Below are 15,728 nucleotides of genomic sequence, written 5' to 3' on the forward strand. Positions count from 1 at the left end.
AAAGAAAGAAAGAAAAAGAAAAAAAGAAAGAAAGAAAGAAAGAAAAGAAAAGAGTCATACAGAATGCACCTCAGAATCTTCCCTCTGAGTGAGTGGGAAACAGTGATTCTTACTTTTTGACTTGCATCCCTCACTGGTTAAGGACTGTCCCTGTGAGACATTAAATCCCTGGCACATCTAGGCTGCCTTGAGTCCAGCTGATAAACCTTCCTGTGTCAAATAAAATTCTTAGGAGAGTGGTTTGGGACAGGTTCCTGTAGCGTCAAGCCGTCAGGGGACATCCACCACAGTTGAGGAGGCCCAGGTGGGCTTTTGGGCAAGACATCAACACCAACACCATCTGCTGCCGGGCCTCATGAGAGGGATGACTGATTTGATGCATGGCTGATCCCACCCCCTAAGAGACAGCCACTTCCCAAAATCACTATGAGCTTAGGTTCAAGTCAAAATTAAGAGAATAAAGCTGAAGTGTATGAGGAAGGACCACATACTCCCACTTCTCAGGTCTCTAGGGAATAACATTTCTAGGGCAGTGATTCCGAAACTTGGTCAGAATCATGAGGAGAGTTTGTTAAAACACGGATCACTCTACCTCATGCACAGAGCTTCTGATTCGGTAGTTGTGGGTGCACCCTGAGAATTTGCCTTAAAAACAAGTTGCTGATGCTGCTTGCCCAAGAACCACAGAGAATGTCTGAGACAGAGTAACCTTCAAGGCTTTTCTTTCTCTCATCTTTTCCCTACTCATCAGGAAAGGAGGAGTGAGAAGGGGGAGGTAGGCCTCCCACCACCTGCTTTCTGGATCTTACTGCTAGCAGCAAGGTTTTATTCCCATCTGCACTTTGGCTATACCGATAAAGCTCGGCAGGGAAGGCTGCCTGTGACTGGAGAAGGAAGTTCAAGTCTATGATGCAAGACAAAGCAGGCCATTGTTGCCCAGACTTAAGCCGCTTTCTCTAAACAGCTTTGTCAGTAAAGAAGGTGATGCTTCCATACCTTTACATCTGGCTCTAGTGTCTTTTTTTCGATGTTTTCAAACTTTGAAGGAGAAAAAATGGGGGTGTTCTGTATAGACATCCTATAAAACCAGCAATTTTGTGAACACATTTCTGACATGAGCAGGAAAAAAAAAAAATCCACTTGATATTATGTGTGAGGTCTTAAAACAATATGAACGAGAGAGAAATTACAGCATATATTATGGGTCTATTGTGAATATAGACAAGCTTTCTGCCCAGAAGGTAGTGTAAACACTGAATGACTTTTAAAATTTCAAACATTCTGTATCATAAGCTGAAGATCTAAAGACGATTTGCTTTATGTAAAAAGAAAAGGAAAAGCAGGAAATGAATTCCACTGGCAGAGTCAAGCTCCTTTGATTTATACATAATGTTTCTTCTGACAAGGACACAGAAGCACTCTCATATTTCAATAATTTAATTTTGCATTGTTTGAAAAGAAACAGGGCTATTGATAGACTTATTTGGCTTGCACCCTGGGATATTTAAATAGACTTTGCACTTCAAAAACACTTTCACAAATTCCAATAACTTGTGGTATTTTCAGATATTTTTATGGTACTCGATGATATATTTTATTTTTATTACTAATTGAAAAATTGTTCAGATAAATATGTTAAGTTTTCTACAAAAACTTAATTTTCTAGAGCCCTTTTTAACCTTTTATGAAAAGTGGATCAAGAGTAGAAAATGAGTCAAACCAGTTTAGAGATTTATTTGGTCTATAAATGTGCCATTTGGCTAATCTGATTTGCATTTTCTTGTATTTTCATTGTATTTTTCCAGTGTCACAGCTCATTCCCAACTATTCTTCTGTTATTGGCCTATAACAATATTCTGAGTGATCTCAAGTTTATTCTACTTATTTATACACAAAATTACATTTAAAGTTATTATTCCAAATATAAAACACCATAACACCAAAGGAAAGGAAAACACCAAAAAAAGGAGAAATCACTTGTTTAGCAAATCACTTGTTCAGCTGCTGCTTTACAGCTAATCCTACCATTTCTAAGTATAAAGTGTCATTGTTCTACTACTGTTTTGCAAAATGTTTTGATACACCAGACATTTTTGTGACAAAGATGACCACTTACCTATCCAATATTTATTCCTCCTTGTAAATAAATGAACCCTTAATTGTTGTGGATGGCAAAATAACAAGGCCAAAGAAATATACTTTAATCTCTGCATTTAGAGAGGGTCAATGGACGTTACTGTCGGTACTTCCATTAAAGTTATTTCAAGAGGGCTCTCTCAGGTGACAGGCATTATTTTTCCTTCCTCTTTCTTCTTTTTGTAGAACTAGGAACATGATGATTGGAATTTTCATTGCCATTTGGAAAACATGGGATGACACGGAGAATGGAAACCATGTTCTAACCACAGCAAGGGAAGCAAAGTATAATGATGACATGATGAAGTTGCCTTCTGAAGCACCTCATCTGGGCTTCTTTTATGCATAAGAAAAACACAGCAGTATCTTCTTTAAGCCCCTGTTGTTTGGGGTCTCTGTTATGGTGCCCAAAGGTAATCTCTGACTGATACACATATAATACATTTTCTACTTAGCCTTCTGGATTTTTCAAATAGGTTTAAATATTAAAGATGATCCTGGAAATGCACTTATTATCTTCGCTCCTTGATAAAAATGCAGTAGAAAAAGGTTTTGATCTACTGTGGTTGATGTTGATGAATTAATGTTATTCTTCACTTCATTTCTCCTTTTCAGCTAAGACTAGAACTGGCAAGTTAGATTTAGAACAGCTGGTTTCCTGAACACCTATCAAACCTTAGTGGTTCATACATTCCTTTGTATAAACTTGACCTAACTAAAAGTGTTTCTGATAAAGAGAAATTGCCAGACACCTTAAGAAAATGCTTTGAGTGAAGGTACTGCATTTCGCTCTCTCTAGTACCCCGTTCTAGTAGTACTTGTTCAACTTGGAAACACCAGTCAGTATTTTACTTCATTTCATATTTCTCATGGTCTCACTGCTTTCCTTACCTACCCCTTTCCTTACCTTACCACTTCTTCTCTGGTCCATCATTATAATCATTCTCTTATAAACTTGTTTATTTTCCTCATGCTTTATTTTCCTCATGCCTGTCTCTCTCCCATTTACTCACCTGACAAAATAAAATGCTGGTTAAACCCAAATCTCTTCTTTCTATGATTGCAAATGCACAGCCAACCACAACTGAAGGAAAACATACTAATATGTATCACCTCAAGGACACCCAGAGATCTGCCTGACATACCAACTACCGGCTGCTATTTCTATCACCCTCCTTCTCTGCAAGATAATTATTTTATATCTCTTCCTCTGCTCAAACAAGCTCTTACAAACTCCTCACTTTCAATAGTTGGTATTCCTGACTACACTGAAGAAATCCAAGCAATGCAAAGAGGATTATTTCCTCATGCTCCCACCCCGAGCATCTGTTCCCAAATAATCTGTCTTGCTCCCTGTTTCAACAGATTAACTATTCATCTTCCAAAGAGCAATCCTCCCATGTGTGTACTAATCACATCAATTTTTTAAAAACTTGACTACCGCAATTTTCCCTTTTTTCTCTTAAATGATCTGCATTTCCTCTTTACCAGATTATTCACATCAGCATAAAAGAGTATCATATCTGCAATTTTTATAAATTCCTCCCCTTTAACTAAACATCACTCTCAAGCTACTGCAGTTCCTCTCTGTTCAATCTCAACCAATGTTCAGCAATAATATTATCATTTTCCCTCTTTGCAAACCCCATGCCTTCATAAGGACATTTAATGAAGGATTTTGAAGCAGATTAAACATAGTAGGAGGTAATAGAAAGAGAAGGGTTTTACTCCCAGGTTCAGGGACCTTTGTTTCTAGAAGAGGGAAAGCATTCGATCTCAGCGGCAGTCAATGCTAATATTGGAGTCCTCTAAATTAATTCATAACGTTAAGACCGATGGTCATGGCTCTGTTGCTGACACCTCATGGTTCCTTTATTCCCACATTCCATCTTCAGAAAAACCTTGAGATCAGAGAGGAAGCAGTTCATTCACAAGGAGGGGATGAAATAGGGAAGCTACATTTCTCCAGTGCTGTTCAAGGCACATCTTGCAACACAAAAGCCTGCAGTTTGGCTCAAAGCCTTCTTACTGGGCTTCCCAGCCGAAGCATGCAAATGAGCAAGTTATGTAAGAAGACTGCTTCAGACATGAATGGGGAGCAGAGACTCCTAAAGAACAGTTATTTGGAATGGTTCTCATGCTTTACCAAGCATCACAATTACCTAGGAAGTTTGCCAAAATGCAGATTTCAAATTAATTTCCAGAAAGTGCTGGTGGAGTCCAGAGTTCTACATTTTTTATAATTTTTTCATGTGATTCTGATCCTGCTAGAACATGAACCATGCACTGCTCTACAAACTACTAAGAACTCAACTAGTTGGTCCTTAGACTGAGAGAAGTAGAACTGGGAGTGAATAAAAAAGATAGAACTAATTGTAAGCCAAAACAAAAGTGGAGAATCTCTCAAAAGACAAACAAATAGCTCAGAGCATTAGTTTTGTCAAAGAGGCTATTAGTCTGTAAACAATCACAACAAAGAGGGAGGTGAGAACCAGATTCGCAACAACAACCATTTTCCCAGGATGCCGCATCTAGATAGAGAACATCCCCCCATACAGACTTGTTCTGTCCTCTCAAGATTGTGTATCCTCAGGTAAAATTGCTGTATCCAAAGTCCAAATCCAAACATCTGAGAACACTGGGAATAGCGTGCATCACCTCCTTTGTACCTTGTCTGCTCTCTTCACTGGCTTCCTTGAAAGTTCGCTTCCAAACCTTGACTCATGTCTAGTTACAACTGGGTTTGCATTAGAAACCAAGGCCTAGATCTGCTTCTGTTGAGTGCCTCTAACAGTCAGACCATAAACTCTCCAATCTTTTCAAACTTTTTTCAACATTTTTTAATTGATTTCTCAAGACACACTTTCCATCACAAGGTGCTCATTCTAAGTCTTCTTTTCTCCACTTGTTAACCTCAGCTCCAAGGCTCAATCCTCAATATGAATATTTATACTCATTCCTAAGGTGACCTCATCAAGCTCAAACATATGGCTTTAAAATAGTTTATGCACATTGATATTACCTAAATATACAACTTTAGGCTGTTATTCTCCTCTGATCTCCAGACTTATACTAAATTGCATACTTGATTTCCATCTAGAACTTATATTGAAGTCAACTTGTCCAAAAATATATATATATATTAATCTCACTCAGTCTCCAAATATGCTTCTTCTATATTCAGTTAATGTCACAAGGATATATCTAAATGCTTCAAATTTTGGGGGTTTATTTTTAAAAAATTCTCTCTTATATTTGAATGCCATTCCTCAGCAATATCATCAGATCTACTTTCAATAAATATTCTAAATTTAACCACTCTTTACCTCTTCATCATTAACACTATATTTTAAGCCACCATTATCTCTTCTCTAGACTATTAAAATATTTTTTTAACAGATCTCAATGCTTCCAGTCATTTTAAAACAAATCAGAATATGCCATTTCATACACTAAATACTTTGATGGCTTCCCACATTACATTTAGAATGGGAATCCAAATATTTAATTAGGTCCCCAGGGATCCACGTGATCTGACCCTGGGCTACCTCACCAAGCTCATATCTGTCACTCCCCTCTTAATTCATACAAACTACGCTAGCCATCTTGCTGTTCCTATGGCAAGCCAAGTAAGTTTCTGCTTCTTTTTAGTAAATCATAAAATAATACATATATATATATATATATATATATCAATATGGAAGTGAATCAGTGTGAATTAATGTATCATACATACGATCCTATATCATCAATTGAACTAAATAGCTAAAATTTGAATTAAATCAGAAAAAGGAAAAAGCCCTCCGATTAAAAGAGTAATATCAGGGACGCCTGGGTGGCTCAGTTGGTTACGCCTCTGCTTTTAGCTCAGGTCCCAGGTCCTGGGATTGAGCCCGAGTCCAGCGCCCTTCTCACCCAAGAGTCAGTTTCTCTGCCTATCCCCCCCAACCATATGCTCTCTCTCTCTCTCAAATGAATAAATAAATAAAAATCTTAGGAAAAAAGAATATCAGCCTACATGGCCAATGTTCACAGCCATTAAATTAACGATTTAGAGCATAACATTTGCTGTAGATAAATAGCAGTTTTTTATATCATTAATAAGATCAACCAGATAATCTGATTAAAATTTCAAGATGCTTAATTTTTTCAGTTTCTAAAATTTATATGGTTGTCTACTTGTTGATATTTAAATTTCAAAAAGTAATTTAAATTTCTTATGCTTTAAATTTCCAATTAGAATGAGTTACGCTGTACTATTTCACGATGAGAAAAGTGGTAAAATTTATAGCATTTATTCACTCAACCACCTGTCTTTTAAAATTGAAAAAGGTTTTACATTAACAATAAGTCTCAAAACAAAACAAAACAAAAACTGAGGTCTTGCCAAACTAAAAAAATTGAAGTCTTGCCTTCCTAATCAACTGTGACATTCTTTGAATATATAGTGAAGCATAAAGCAATGATATCAACACCATGTTTCTTACCGTTTACTTGGAAGATGTGAGTCTGAAAGACTTGTTCATAGCCATATGCATAACAGGTGTAATTGCCCATGTGGGTTGTGGTAACCTTAGTAATGTACAAGGACCCATCATCTCCAAAGTCCTATAGAAATAAAATAAAATGAAATAAAATGAGATCTTTGTATTTAAAATGTATTTTAACAATTCACTTTTTTAAAAAAGTATATTCAGGAGCAAAGTAAATAGACTAAAAAATTGTTTTTAAATTATCAGAATGATCATTGTTAGTCTTATAGAGTTGGAAGACCTATAATTACCGCAGTCTCAAGACATGTTTTATTTTAAAAAGTATAATTTCACTCATACATATAGCTTTTTTAGTATTTATTTGAATTATATGAGTTTATATATAAAGTAACTCAATTTCCACATATTTGTTTTCTAATTTAGGTTGCAGCAGTTTCCCCTTATCCATGGTTCTGTTTTCCCCAGTCTCAGCTAGCCATAGTCAACCGCAGTCTGGAAGTAGATGATTATCCTTCTGATATATCATAGGAGGTCAGTAGTAGCGTCACACTAAATCACGATGTCTACATCGTTCACCTTGCTTCTTCTCATCATGGAGGTATTTTATCATCTCACATCATTACAAGAAGTAGCATGATTACAGTACAATAAGATATCTTGAGAGAGACCACATTCACATAGCTTTTATTACAGTATATTGTTATAATTTTTCTATTTTATTATTATTGTTGTTAACCTCTTACTATGCCTGATTTATAAATTAAACTCTATCATAGGTATGTATGTAGAGGAAAAAACATAGAATATATATAGGGTTTGATACTATACACAGTTTTAGGCATCCCCTGGGGGTCTTGGAACATAACTCCTCAGGATAAGAGGGGATGGCTATACCTTTTTAATTAATAAAGCTGTAAAATGACTTTTTTTCTTATTTGTAGCTAAAATAAATAGCTCTTAATTATATTCTTTACACTAATAATTGTCTATTAATTTTTATATCCTTTAATTATATATTTACCCAGAAAAAAAATGATGAAAGCAGTATGGTGTCAGAGATAAAATTTATAGACAAACTGATAGAATATGATTTTTTAAACCCCAGAAACAATCAATATATTAAAACAAAATAACCATACTATTTGAAAACTATGGAGATAAATGTGTGACCATTTTGGAAAAAAGAAAGAAAAAAATCTCACACTGTTTGTCAAAGTTAAACCAAGAAGCACCTCTGGAATAGCAAAGACTAGACAGAAAATCTTCTCTTCCATAAAGGCCATGAATACACTGCAGCAATTGTCAAAATCAACTTTTCAGAACTCTGGAAATAGATAAAAAGGGCTTGCACCAATCTACAGAGCATTTACTCCAAAAAATAGTTGAATCTCAGTAAGAACAAAGAGATTTATGGCATCCCTCTCTCCACAGCTGCATGGACGCCTTGGACCATCAGCTTTGTAATTCTGCCCGCTGTGAAAACCATCATCTTAGCACACACTAGACAGGGAAGAAAAGGCTTGGAGCTCCTCCAAGGTCCCATCCCCGGAGAACTGTCACCATTTGACCTATCTAGCAGCCCACTGAAAACTTCCATTTTTGTGATTTCTTTTTATTTGAGCAAGACTTTGAGCTCAGTCTGTGTAAACAGTCCTATCCCCAAGGCCTTTATTGAAAAGAAACAACAGTGATTGTTTAACATTACAGCTTCTTATGATGGAGATACTGACTGGAGATAACAATAGGGGCACCAAACCAAACCAATTTGTTTTTTTTTTTTTTTTTACATTTTAGAATTAGGAAAAGAATCCCCAATCTCTCATCTCTGATTGGCTTTGAGGCCCTGCACAGACAGAAAGTGAAGACTAAGGCAGACTTGTAACTGCCTATGGGAGCATTGAGTGCATAACACAAAACAGAAATAGAGCACCTTGGCCAAGTCTAAAAGACTTATTGATTCAACACATTTAATTAAATATCTGTTCAATCATTAGCTCATCACTAAACTGAGCAAAGATTTCAGTAACTAAATACAGGAAACTAAAGAAAAATAGATAAATTCTACTTCAACAAAATTAAAAACCTGTGCTTCCCAAAGAATATTATCAAGAAAGTGAAAAGATCTCCAACAGAATGGGAGAAAATATTTACAAATCATTTACCTTATAAGGGCTTGTATCCAGATTTATATATATATATATATATATATATATATACACACATACATACACACACACATATATATAACTATTACAATTGAACAATAAAAGAACAAATAATCCAATTAAAACAATGAGCAAAGAATTTGAATAGATATCCATCAAAAAAGAATTACATATGGACAATAGGCACATATAAGGATAATCTGAATCATTAGTCATCAGGAAAAGGCAAATAAAAACCACTATGAAATACCACTTCACACCTTCTAGGATGGCTAAAATAAAAAAGACAGTAACAATTGTTGAAGAGGATGTGGGAAAATTGGAACCTTCAAACACTGCTGATGAGAATATTAAATGGAATACCTACTTGGAATAATAGTTTTGGCAGCTCCTCAAAAACTTAAACAGAGTTAAGAGTTCAACTTAAACTTCCTTAAACAGATTCCTAGGAACATACTCAAAAGAATTAAAAAAAAATCCATACACAAACTGTACATAAATGTTCACAGTAGCTTTACCCATATTAACCAAAAAGTGAAAACAACTCAGATACCTATAAATTGATGAATGGATAAACACGAAGTGATATGTTTATATATAATAGAATATTATTCGGCAATACAAAGGAATAAAGTACTGATATATACTACAGAATGAATGGATGTTGAAAACATTATGCTAAATCAAAGAAACCAAATTCAAAAAGGCACAAATTGTATGAGTTTATTTATATGAAATGTCCAGAATGGCCAAATCCATAGAAATAGAAAGTAGATTAATGGTTACCAGGAGCTGAGGGGATGGGGTGATAGGAAATGAGTGCTAGTAAGTATGGAGTCTTTTTGGAGTGAGGAAAATATTCTAAACTTTGATAGCTATTATGGCTGCACAATTTTCAGAAAATACTAAAAACCACTGAACTAGACATTTTTAAAGGGGTTAATTTTATGAAGATTACATTTCAATAAAGCTGTTACTAAAAATAAGTTATATATGGAATATTTATGTATATATATATATGTTAAAATAAAACTATATATCAGTTTGGTCAATAGAATCTTTATTTATTAGAAAAATTTAGAAATCAAGAAAGAAAGAATGACCAAAATATGCTTATGTAAACACTTACATAATAAACACTTCTGCATTACAAAACATTGTAAGCATTAAAAGAAAGAAAATTAACCACAGGTTATCTATGCAAAATATAAAAAAATGCATTTTAATACTTATTTAAGTAGTAGTTATTATATGTCAGATACTGCTCCAAGTAATTCATAAATATTGACATGTTTGATCCATATAACAAACCTACGAATCTACTAAAGAGAACCTACTAAATTCCTCTCAAGTTACAGCAGTGGATACTAAGATGTTAAGTAAACTCCTTAGTTTCTCTTGGCCCCTAATTAGTAGAACTAGGATTTGGAACCAGGTAGGCTTACTCCGGAGGCTGTGCTTTAAACCCCTACATTATGCTGACTTACTTGTCAATCACAGATTCAAGTAGGAATAAGGACAGGAAAAGAGAAACAAAGAAGAAAGTCAAGATAAAATGCCCAAAACAAAGGAAGTCGATTACACCGGTTAGTCTGAAGAAAAGAGGCTAGAAATATAGTGAAAGCACATATTGAAAAGAAAGAAGGAAAGCTGATAGATCTGAGGCTTAAGTCAAAAGACAACAGCATTTAAAATAAGTCAACAGCCATGTCTCTTCCCTTTCTCAGCAGCAGAAAATGATGATGACTGGTAAGGGTGCTGTTGTACTCACTCTTCTCAAGATGTAATTGGCAAATTTTCAACATCCTTTACCACTAAATACTACTACAAGGTTTTTTTATATATATTGTAACTATTAGGATTTACCGTTTAAGAATTGTTTGGTGGGGCAGCTGGGTGGCTCAGTCAGTTAAGAGCCCAACTCTTGATTTTGGCTCATGATCTCAGGGTCTTGAGATCAAACCCCACCTGATCAGCAGGGAGTCTGCTTGAGATTCTCTCTCTCCCTCACCCTCTGTCCCTCCTCCTGCTTGTGTGCTCTTTCTCTCTCTCTCTAAAATAAATAAATAATGTTAAAAAAAAAAGAATTCCTTGTTTATTGTTTCTTCCAACTTTTAACTTTGGAGTTTGCTATTTTTCATGTTCATTCCCCAAATTTTTAATGCATTCTTTATCTTTTGTGTAAAATAATTTGATTTGAAAATTGTTTCATTCCTTATATCAACTTTATGATTAGAAAGGCTTTTTTCATGCTGAGTTAATAGAAATATTTCCCAACATTTCTTTCTCATTTCCTTATATTTATAAAATTACATTTTAATCCTTTAACATTTCTTTTTTATCTTTTAAAGAAGTGAACATTCATCTTTACTTTTTTCCTAAACTATAACTAATTGTATCGGCAGCATTTGGTCAGGAAACCCCCTTCCCCATTTGTAATTGTGATGTGCACTGGGTGTTATACACAACTAATGAATTGTTGAACACTACATAAAAAAATAATGATGTACTATATGTTGGCTAACTGAACATAATAAAAATAAATAAATAAAACAAAAAAAAGAAAAAAATTTATCTTTGTATCTTTAGAATATCATCATACCTAGTGACTTACCAATATTCACATAGCAGTGCTCAAAAAATACACCGTGTATGTTTCTGCCTTTACCTATATTCATACTATGTGCATTTCTTTTTTGTGTGTGTGCGCATTTCTTTTAAAAATAGCTTCCCTCTAACTGATACTCATACAGATTGATTGTAATCAAGAAAATTACTATGAAGCTATTGAACCTGGGTCCCAAAATAAGGAAAATGCTTCCTCAGTCAAGAGAGAAAGAGACAAAAGGAAGGAAACAGAAAGAGGGAGTGAGAGGAGGAGAGAAGAATAAGAATGAGAATAAGGAGGAGGGGGCAGGAAGGAGGAGAAAGGGGGAGGGTGAAGTGAAGGAGTGGCAGGAAAGAAGGAAGAAGCATACTGTATGCTGTGGCCATCAAATCATTTAGCTGAAGAACAATATTTCCTTAATAACTGTCAAAATAAAATTCCTTGACATCATATAAGATTAATCATACCACATTTCTACAGCTGCCAGGGGGAGCTTTCACAAAGCTACAGGGAAAGCCTCATGACCTGCACAATAGGAGAGGATTTAGAACTTGAACCCCCACAGGAGAGTCGCTATGTGATACATATGTGTGGTAAAACTCCCTACATCACTGCAGGCCGCCATTAAAAACACTCCTTGCTCTTAGGGCAGCGCACTTTGGCTAGAGAATGGAAATGCCAAATACAAAGACTGAAGCTGTGATTCTGGTTAACACTGAAGCAGACAGTAGACATGCAACAGGATAAAATGTGGAAAAGCCAAACTTCTGTAGAAATCAACTAATAATGAGTAGAAATCAACTAATAATCATTAGAGTTACAAAATATTTTGCAAAAGATTATGACCCAAAAGTAATGACTGATAACCTAAGATATGGTATTAAGATATCCCATGTGCATAAGGTAGACAAGCAGGCAGGGGGCAAGCACATATAAGAAAGATTCATCGCAAGCAGAGCAAATCTTGGAGACCAAATCAGAACAAAAATGAATCCTTTCACTGGACAAGAATAACTGGAAGTAATTGTAAAAACCCAAAGCATATTTGCTATTTGCAATTATTTTTATATTCATGTATGCCAAACTATAAATAGGCCTTATAAAGTATATTTTCAAAAAATACTTTTTAAATCTCCATCAAATCTGAAATAAACAGCTCTTCCATATGTTGTTCTACATAGCTACCTAGAAAGCATGACTCTTCCCTGTCTACTATAATCAAGATCCGTGATGATATGAAAATTACCAGAGAATATAAACTGGAGAATGTTTATTTAAAGTATTTTATTGCTATGTGTTATTCTGCAACATGAAATTGCTTTAACTTAGAATATTTTCTAAATTAGCATATGTGTGACCCCCTTCTAGTTTATATATCTTTGTTTATGTTTTTTTCCTCTTTCTTCTAAATGGAAGCAAAATCTTTCAATTTCTTTCAATATACAACTTTATAATCACCTTTTCAGACAGCTTTTCTGTATAAACAAGACTTTAATATTCTCTCATCTCTTTGAGTAAGGCATGGATCTTCTCACTACACTAATATTAAACCCAATAAATACTTATTGACCACTTAAATATGTAAAGTGCTATGACAAATAATTTATAAAATTACCAAATTTCATCCTTTATACAATCTTTTTTGAATGCATTTCTGTTAGTCCCATTTTATATATAAGAAAACTGAAATATGCTGATGTTAAGTTCGGGGTTACCAACTCCTATGGTCTGAATGTTTGTGTCCCCTTCTCAATTCATGTATTGAAATTCTAATATGCCCAATATGGTATAAGGAGATTGGGCCTTTGGGAGATGATTTAATCACGAGAGTGGAACCTTTGTGAATGGGATTAGTGCTCTTTTATTTATTTATTAAGATTTTATTTATTTATTTGACAGAGAGACACAGCGAGAGAGGGAACACAAGCAGGGGGAATGGGAGAGGGGGAAGCAGGCTTCCCGCTAAGCAGGGAGCCCGATGTGGGGCTCAATCCCAGGACCCTGGGACCATGACCTGAGCAGAAGGCAGGCACTTAATGACTGAGCCACCCAGGCACCCCGGGATTAGTGCTCTTTTAAAAGAGACCCAACATATATCCCTCACCCTTTCCACCATTTCAAGCCACAGGGAGAAGCCAGTGGATATGAACCAGAAAGATGGCTCTCACCAATACGTTATTATGGTAGTGCTTTGATCTTTGATTTCTCAGCTCCAGAATTGTGAGAAATAAATTCCTGTCATTTATGCTATCCAGTCTGTACAATTTTGTTATGGCAGCCCAATGGACGAAGACACCACCAAAGTGAGGGGTGTAGTGCAGAATGGAACTGCTGCAGAATTGAACTACCCCCCTTTATTATGTAATTCTTAACATATCTTCCTTTTTCCAGATTCTCCATTATTTTAGCCAAAACTCAAAATTACCTTTGAGTTCTTTTTAATATAAATTTTGAGAATATATATAAGTATATATACTATATATAAAATACATATACAGATACATCAATCTTACTCTTTACCTCCATCCTGATTCAGCACTTCTAATCTTTAAATCTTTCATTTTCTCGGCATTTTTCTAATCTTAAATAGATTAAATCAAACGTGCAATTTTGATACTCAGCCATGGTTAAGAATTATGGCCTTTAAAATAGACCGTCTTTGAATTCAGGGACAAAATCTTTATTCTGGGCCCCCATTACACCCTTATAATCGTGCTGCCAATAGATACTCCATAAATATTTCTTCAGTGATTAAATCTTTATGAGCCTCTACACAATTAAAAAGTTGCCTCAAGGCACTGATGTCTGGAAAGTCAATAGAAAAAAACGAAATCATTTATTTTGTTGAGTTGATTGTTTACATTCTTTTCAAAGCAGTAAAGAAGAGAACTGTGGTTAAAAAAAAATCTGTAGCACATTTCTAAAATTTCAAAAAATTTTATGGCTACAATTGTCTATAATCAATTATGTAAGAATAAAAATTAAAGGATTTAACAACCTATAAATGACAAGCATTGATCACTCTGAATATGCAGGGCAGCACACATCACGAATGATTATACCAGAACATAACAACTGAAATTCAGGCCTGTATTTAACCATGAGCATCTGTTCCAATCTGAAAGAAAATCCCATCCATTAAAAAATGGTAAATTTGAAATTTAAAACTTACTTTCCTATTTCATATAATGTTCTCCATAGCTCTAAATTGCATGGTACCAGTGTTACTATACTTTAAATGAGATTTTCTGTGTAATATCCATTGCTTTGATATATACTCACATTACAGTAATTTGTAATGTTGATTACGCTAGTGTGCTTTTACTTTGTAATCTCATGCAAGCTATTTCCTAGCTTTTTATGTGTACAAAATATATTTTCATAAAATAGCAATAAAAGTAATTTAAGCAAACATCTACATATTGAAATTGACTAAGTACTATTATCTCATGATTTATGTGATTTTTCTAAAAAAAGAAGTTTCTCACTAGCCTATTAGACATTAATCTATCATCAATAAATACAACAGTGAAATATAAAATTCAATAATATAAATTTAATTTGTTAAATACATTATTTTCAAGTCCTTTTTTTTCCCTAAAGTAGGCCATCTCATGTATTAATTTAAAAAAGATACACTAGAAAATAAGTAACCTAATGTGGACTGAAATTATTATTTCAAGTTGATAAGCAAACAAAAATTCAAGCAACTGCATTCTTTGTGAGAAAACCAAAACCAAAATTATGAAAACCATGTGTAACAGTATTATTTGATGTATATGTGAATAATTAGATTAATCGTATTTTATTTCACTGAAGAAAATAATCCTGCCCTAATTTGAAAAGATATATCTACCCCTATGTTTATTGCAGCATATTTACAATCGCTAAGATATGGAAGCAGCCTAAAAGTCCATTAATAGAGAAATGGATAAAGAAGATGCGGTATGCATATACAATGGAATATTACTGAGACATTAAAAAAGAATGAAATCTTGCCATTTGTAATAACATGAATGAACCTAGCGGGCATTATGCTAAGCGAAATGAGTCAGAGTGAAATAGACAAACATCATATGACTTTACTTATATGTGGAATCTAAAAAAACAAATGAACAAATAAAGCAAAACAGAAACAGACTCAGATACTGAAAGCAAACTGATGGTTGCCAGAGGGGAGGGAGATGGGAGACAAGTGAAAAAAGTGAAGAGGATTAAGTGGCACAAACTTCAGTTATAAAATAAATAAAGCAAGAAGACATAATTCACAACATAGGATATATGTCAATAATATTGTAACAACTTCATATGGCGCTAGCTGGTAGC

General features: G+C 34.5%; 1 protein-coding gene across 4 annotated transcripts in view; it reads right to left on the reverse strand.

Annotated features, from left to right (window-relative positions):
• The window catches only part of FSTL5 (follistatin like 5), a 726,034-nt gene that overhangs the window by 189,042 nt on the left and 521,264 nt on the right, over positions 1-15,728 (reverse strand). For all 4 annotated transcript variants that reach the window (XM_032413109.1, XM_032413108.1, XM_032413107.1 and 1 more), the window contains exon 8: positions 6,624-6,744. In XM_032413109.1, coding sequence (XP_032269000.1) covers positions 6,624-6,744 — 121 coding nt within the window. The remainder of the gene's footprint in view (positions 1-6,623; positions 6,745-15,728) is intronic.

The sequence above is a fragment of the Phoca vitulina genome, unplaced genomic scaffold (assembly GCF_004348235.1).
Source record: "Phoca vitulina isolate PV1807 unplaced genomic scaffold, GSC_HSeal_1.0 scaffold14, whole genome shotgun sequence".
NCBI classification, from domain to species: Eukaryota; Metazoa; Chordata; class Mammalia; order Carnivora; family Phocidae; genus Phoca; species Phoca vitulina.